The sequence below is a fragment of the Mixophyes fleayi genome, chromosome 3 (genome assembly GCF_038048845.1).
Source record: "Mixophyes fleayi isolate aMixFle1 chromosome 3, aMixFle1.hap1, whole genome shotgun sequence".
NCBI lineage: Eukaryota > Metazoa > Chordata > Amphibia > Anura > Limnodynastidae > Mixophyes > Mixophyes fleayi.
The window spans coordinates 115,015,978-115,023,365 of record NC_134404.1 but is presented as its reverse complement, the minus strand read 5'-3'; the positions used below and the strand labels follow the sequence as shown (position 1 = coordinate 115,023,365).

Here is a 7,388-nt window from a genome sequence, read left to right as displayed (position 1 = left end):
CCCAAGGACCGAACTACCTTCCGGATGGCGCTATTTAACTTCCTAACCATAACCGTCATTTTCTTCAAGGGAATGGGCGTTCTCCATGCTAATCGGGGAATTAAAGCCGACCAACCAATAATGATATCAGGCCACGCCTCGTGTATTCGTCGCAGATCCTCCCGAATTACAATGATGAGATCTAAGGACTTTCCTTTTCCCAAATCATTACCTCCTGCGTGTACTACCAGTACGTCTGGTGGGCCTTGCTGTCTAATGAGCCTTGTCAACCACGGAATAATATCCGACCAGCCTAAACCTCTTTTCCCCCACCATCTTATAACCGTACCGCCATGATTCGGTATAACCTTAGACCCAGGGTGGCCAGCGGCCCAAAATATAAATGAATGACCGATGATCCACACCACCTTAGCTGGAACACCATCACCTGAAATCAGAAAAACCGTGTTAACAACCATACCTTGGAGTTGGGAAGACAGCCAGGTTTGGTATAGGAAGGTATGATAAGAATAGTACGCGGAAAATTCGATCACAAGGGGGGGGGGGGGGGGGAGGACACACATATGGGGGGCAGACCACCCAGGCGAAGGTAAACAACACCCGGAAAAACCCCGGCAGCACACCACTAATCAGGACTTACGCCCAGGGAAACCCGGGTGAAAATCCCTTCGCGCCCCCACTTTAAAGCGGCGAGCGGAAAAGCCCAGGGTAGCCCACCAAATGGAGGGAGAAGATGGGATGGGTAGGGGAAATGGGATGGGACGGTTGGAGACTCAGGAGAGAAGTAGAGGTAGAAAAGAAAAAACTGTAAAAAACCAAAATTGATTAAACATTACAACATCAGTCAACAACCTTGTCAATTCTAACATATGACTTAAAAGCCGCAGATTTCCATCGCCCCAGTGCTTTTATAGCTTCGCTAGAAGAACCTGCCAAGGCAGCGGATGTAGCTGCACCGATCCTAAATGAGTGTGTCCCGTATAATGTACTGTTTAGATTAATAGACTGCAAGGTACGTTTTAAAATGGTCGCGAATTGATATTTTGTCAACGGTATACCATTAGCGTGACACAGAAACAAGTTAGCATGAGGTCTTTTACTCATAAACAATGATGCTAACCTGACCGGGCAAATAAGACATGGCTGCTGAGAGGTTAACTGGACCCATGATCCCCTGCCACTTTGGTCAGTCTTTGATTTAACTATTTTGCAGGCTAAGATCCCTTCGCCCAGACTGACATGCTCAACTCTCAAACCTGACTCCTGATGTCCCCTGGACCTGGCTACCAACTCTGAGATGCGAAAGGCTCCAAAATAAGCCATGGAAAAGGCCAAACTAAATAAAAGTTTCTCGTAACTATCTAAGGTAACCGACCCCACATTCCCTATCAGATCTTCCAAAATGTTAGAGGTAATCGGTAAACGGGTATCGGCATGAGAGGGACGGACTCTCCCCCATCCCTTCAGAGCCTTATTAATCAAAAATCCTTTTGTGACGTCAGGGTAACCGTGCAGCTTGGCCATAAATGATATCCCGGCCAGGGTGGATGCCATAGTAGTCCTTGAATCTCCCTCCGAGTACCTATCCCACATAAAGGCTAGCATGGCATCTTGCTGACCTGCCTCTGATTGGTCCTTTTGTCTGCTGAAAAGCAACCACCGTCTCCACGCCGACTGATAAGTTTTCAGGGTGGAGGGAGCTATTGCTTGTTCCGCGAGCCCTCTTATGCCGGCTTGATGATCTGCCAAACACAAGGAGGAAACGGGGTACCAACATCGTCCGCTTGAGGAGCCAGGTTGCGAAACCTGCTCCAATGGAAACGAGATAACGCGTCAGCTAGGCAATTCTGTACCCCCGGGACATGTTCAGCCCTAAACGAGATGTCATACTGTAGACAGCGCAGAACTAGGTGACGCAGCAGCGAAATTGCATGTTGGGCCGAAGCGCTCTGCTTATTGATGGACTGGACCACCCCCATATTGTCACACCAAAAGACTATGTGCTTACCCCGCAAAGCGGGAGCCCACAGTTCGATTGCTACCACAATCGGGAACAGTTCGAGAACCAACAAGTTCTTAGTGATACCGTCCCTATGCCACTCCTCGGGCCATTCCTCCGCACACCAGTGACCATCGAGATAAGCCCCAAAGCCGGAAGCCCCTGCAGCGTCCGTGAACAAATTGATTTCAGAGTTCGTTACCGGAGGTGACGGCCAGATACGCTTGCCATTGAAACCCCTAAGGAAAATGAGCCATATCTGCAGATCCTCCCTAACCACTTTGGATAGACTTATGATTGCGTGTGGCCTACTCCTACCTGCTGTGGCTCTTTGCAGCTTCCTACAGAAAACCCTCCCCATGGGGATCACCCGGCAAGCAAAGTTGAACCGCCCCAACAAGGACTGTATCTGCCTCAGGGGACTAGCGTTTGCCTCCAACACTTCCGCAATGGCCTCGTACATCTTAGTAACCTTATCCTCTGGGAGCCTACAGAACCCTGCCTTCGTGTCGATCTCGATCCCGAGGAATGATAGGCACGTAGTAGGGCCCTCTGTCTTGTCTGCTGCGATGGGAACGCCTAGCACCCTAAACAACGCCTCCGTGGAAAAAAGGGTATCACGACAACTCGTGGAGTCAGGAGGCCCAATCACCAAGAAGTCATCCAAATAGTGCGCAATCCACCGACACCCCGTCCCCGCCTGAATGCACCAGTGCAAGAAACTGCTGAATTTCTCGAATAGTGCACATGAAATCGAACAACCCATGGGAAGACAGCGATCGATATAGTATCCACCACGATGCCGAAAACCCATGAATTGATACGACTCGGGGTGAAGGGGTAACAATCTAAAGGCCGATTCGATATCCACTTTGGCCAGCAATGAGCCCCTGCCGCATTCCTGCACCAGGGCTAGAGCCGATTCAAATGACTGGTAACTGACTGAACTGAGATTAACGTCAATTGCATCGTTAACCGACTGACCAGCGGGATAAGACAGGTGCTGGATCAGTCTGAACTTTCCCTCTGTTTTCTTGGGAACTACGCCTACCGGGGACAAAATGAGGTTGGGAATAGGAGGGAGTCGGAACGGGCCGATCATGCGCCCCAAACCAACCTCCTTGCCTATTTTCTCGTCTAGCACCTCCGGGAAAGCGAGCGCAGATTTTAGATTTACCGGAGCTGCTGTGGAAATGCTACCCTGAACCGGAAGTTTGAAGCCAAAATGGAAGCCGTCGTGGAGTAGGGCCGCGGTCTCCCTATCATCAAACCACGACAGCCACTTGTCCAGCTCGGTCAGATCAATTGGCGATGGCCCCTTGACTCGGCAGAGTCGAACCAGCGCCTCTTCCCCTTCCTCCACTTCCCCGAGCCTTGGCACAATCGGTGGCTGGATGATGGCCGCCGCAGGCTGTACAAGTGTGCCTGAATCTGCAGAGTGAACCTCTTTGACAGGCCCCTGCATTAAAATCATAACACCTTCCTTTCGGGGGGAGGGCGTTTTGCGCCCTCCCCGGCCCTTGAAACCGTCTACCTGCGCTACCCTCTGCAGTCTGATTGCTAGGCCTCATTAGCTCCAACCATGTGTCAATGTCCTTATATCCTAGCGGGAGCTTCTCTCGCCCGCTCATCCGCTTCCTGAAAAGCTCGTCATATGCTCTCCAGATTACCGGGCCGTCCTTTATGAACATCCCGCTAATCAGGTGCATATATCTCCACACCTCCGCTTGCTCGCTGGGCCTGGACTCTAGATATATTGTGGCAAAAATGGAAAATGCATTCGCCCATCTAGAGAAGGATCTGTACTTCTCCTCCCCCATGCCCGATTTTTCGCAGGCTGCTGCCAGCGCCTTCTTATCCTCCCCGGTTAACGAGTACATATCCACGTACTTGCCCCTTCTGATTCTATCCCGCACACTGGGCCTAATACCGTGAGTGATCTCAAGGGATTCTACCTGCCCCAACTCGCTACGGACCGCTGGTAGATCTGTGTCTCCTGACTGGGGTGCGTGCTTACTCCGCTTACCTAGCAATTCAGTCTCCAACAACTTAATTAGTTTCCTGGGTCTATCACCCGAGCCAGAGGACTCACTATCTGTGGAGAGGACGGGTGAATCCAACAAGTGTGACTTATGTATAGTAGCGGAACTGGACTCACCAGCAGGAGCAGGATTCCCATCACCGACAGACGTCTGCCCTAGCGACACAGCTGTGGCCTGTCCTCCTGACGTGTCCTGGATCTCTTCCTCCCTCCGTTCTGCCGTCGTCCGATCCTGAGCCTCAGCACACGGACGATCGCGACTGCCGACCCTCGTCTCCGGATGCATAACAGTAGGCTCTGAAACGGAAAGGGGGACAGTCATCTGATGTCTGGGTAAATAGTCCAAGCGCCGCCGCGCCGTGTTACTATCCCTATCTACGGTAGAGAGGTTAGGGGCTGACATACGGGCCGCACTGGGGGACGCTGAAAATGACTCCCGCCTCCGCTGTAAGCGGCTATCCCCAAGGAGGGGAGGGGGCCCTGAACCGAAGTTACCGCCGCTGGAATGGTGATAATCGACTACGACATTGTCGGACCTACCCCCCTGACCCCCGTAATAAGGCCCCCCCGCCCCGTACCCCGGGGAAGAGGCCCAATGAGACGTGTATAGGCGAGACGCCGGAGGGGACATATGCTGGCGTTGAAAATAGGGCCACACCGGCGCCTGGGTGTTGTCTCCAAAATCTCTTGTGTGTCTGGCGGGACGTGTGCCCCCCCTAGTTGGTAACGGTGGTCCCCGTGGGGTGGGGTACGGGCCTGGGACATGTTCGGACCCTGCTGATCCCTACCTGGATTAGACCCCCATGCAGATGCCCCACTACTATGGGGGAGAAATGGGCTGGGAGGGAAGGACAATTGATGGGGGGCAGGAGGGTTGTGCTCCTGATACCTAGCCCTAATAGCTGGTTCAGGGGGGGTGATGGGGCATAGGGTGTCTAGGGCCTGGCCCCTGCTCCTGACAGGACTGGGGGCATATCCGCCTGCCGGGGGGGGGGGGGTGCCTGTCTGCCACTGCTGGGGCTGACCGCTGCTGTCACTGACAGGGCCGCTGGCTGACCCTGCAGCCAGCCATGCCGGGGAGTCTGTGTGGCGGGACCCGGCCGGGCGCGATGGGGCGCGCGTTCTGCGCATGCGCGAACCGGCCGGGAGAAGAGAGGGGGTGGCGCGGCCGCGCCGTGCGGCTGTAGCAACGGGAGGATGACCTGCACGGGGGGCCAGAAGCGGGGCACCGCTAGAGGTGATGGCTGGAGGGAAGGAGGCTGATGGAAGAGAGGAGGAAGAGGGGGCAAGATGGCGGCGGGAGCGAGGGGGGGATGGGGACCTGAGGCGCGCTGGGCGTGGGGCATTTCTCCTGGGACGGGGCATGTTGGCGGAACAGAGGAGGACAGCGGGGTGAGCTGGAAAAGCGGGGAGGGGAGGGAGAAGAATAAGAGGAGAAAAAAGAAAGATTTGGGAGAAAGGAAAAGGCAGAAAAAGAGGGTGGAAACAAGGAGAGGGAAGAGCAATAAATAGAGGAGAGAGAAATATAAAGTGAAAGAAGAGGGCAGATAGGAATAAAGTTTAAAAGACAATGAATAAATCCACAAGTGGTACTTATCCGTTTCTCTTGCTGCTGGGTCTCCGACAGGAATCTCGTGCTGCAAGTGAACACAAGCAGGAAGTGCAGCCTGCTATATTCTATCAAGGTCCCTCCCAGGTGAGCAACCATTGGCTGGAACCCACCCCATGATAAACTACACCGGGTAATTACTCAGCTTGTTACAAACCCTGTCGCCCTTTAAGTGCGTTCGTCCTAGAAGCCTCACTTGTCATTCTTTCATGTTTCACTTCTGCTCCAGAATATAAGCTTATATGGACAACGACTTCTATACCTCATGTTTTAGTACATTGTTGTAAACATTATAATATCCTTCCCAGAGACATTTTGCTTCTATGTAGGGGTCGCAGGCAGTATTTATAAATATTAAACAATGACGATAATATTGGCTGTTGATTACAATATGCCGCTTTAGCTTGTAAGTACTGTGCATACCCATCAGACTGCATAAATAAACAAGTGGTCTGGGACACAGATCCTATCATCAGTAGACAAAGTTTAATGATCAGATAGTCATCATACAACTGGTCATTACTTCCTGTCCCACACACATTTTCCCATCCTTCATATCACTGGGATCTTTGCTTAGCCTGAGGCCCACAGGTGTGATTGACAGCTAGACTGGATAGTTCACAGCTAACAGCTTATCACTCCACCAACACTGTGTGTGAAAGCCAGGTATGAAAGTATAGTAAACATAATAGTTAAATTTGTACAAGCTTACAACAATGAATGTTCATGATATATACCTGGAGGTGAATTGCATTAAACACAGTACAAGATATTATTACAAGAGGTTTGTGATATTGTTTTGACAATGAAGCCTATTAACTCTCATTTTGACCTTTTCACGATACACTAGTCTGCATGCTGCACTTCATTGTACTATTTATAATGCTACTTATAGCAATGTATACAGTAGTAACACACCCCTCACTAACATACCTACAGACATTTTCCCTTATATTTCATGCAAAAAATGTCCTATTTCCATACCTACAGAAATGTCACAACTCCAATAGGATAGATAGAAATGACATCATCCCCAGTAAACTACTATATACAGGTCTGCAACGTCATCTGTTCTCATATACTGTGATAGTCTATGCTAAAATATTATTGTGGAGCTGAGAAGAGGAAAAGATTGGAGTGGGCCTGGGAAATCTAGCTTAGGTTTGTAACAAAGGCATCTCTGGCATTGACCAAATATGTGTAATTGACCAACTCTAGGTCTTGGTCCTGTCCCCCTGGGAATATGGCCCTTAACCTCTGTATATACCCCACTGATCCCATTTTCCCATTAGTTCTGAGTTAAGCCCCTTGTCTGAAATTAATATATCCTGTATTACCCAAAGTATTGTCCAGAAAGGGTGCTCTAGGAACTATGGATGAGCGGGTTCGGATTTGTGAAATCCGAACACCCCCGAACAGTGCCGATCCGAGCCTGGATCCGAGCACTGTTCCAGATTCCCGCCCGACGCAAAACTCAGAACGAGGCAAAACGTCATCATCCCGCCATCGGATCTCGTGAGATCCGGATTCATATTATTCCCCGCTGCCAGCCGCCTTCTTCGCTCGGGCATTGGAGAGGGAAGAGGGAGGGTGTGTGGTGGTGTCCTCTGTCCTCTGCATTTGCATAGCGCTTACACTTTAATAACTAAATTACTATAGAGACTATACTGTGGTATAAAAACAACCCATATAATAAATATATTATCTATAGCCTCTAATTTTCCCCTTTCAATCTATTT

At 50.7% G+C, this 7,388-nt stretch overlaps 1 protein-coding gene across 1 annotated transcript; it reads right to left on the bottom strand.

Moving 5' to 3' along the window:
- Nucleotides 1–449: 449 nt before the first annotated feature.
- LOC142143912 (uncharacterized) lies at nt 450–4,404 on the bottom strand. Its single transcript, XM_075202185.1, has 2 exons — nt 4,158–4,404; nt 450–1,742 (listed from the first exon to the last, which is right to left on the bottom strand). The coding sequence occupies exons 1-2, from the start codon at nt 4,360–4,362 to the stop codon at nt 841–843; spliced, it is 1,107 nt and encodes a 368-aa protein (XP_075058286.1). The 5' UTR covers nt 4,363–4,404; the 3' UTR covers nt 450–840.
- Between the last annotated feature and the right edge of the window lie 2,984 nt (nt 4,405–7,388).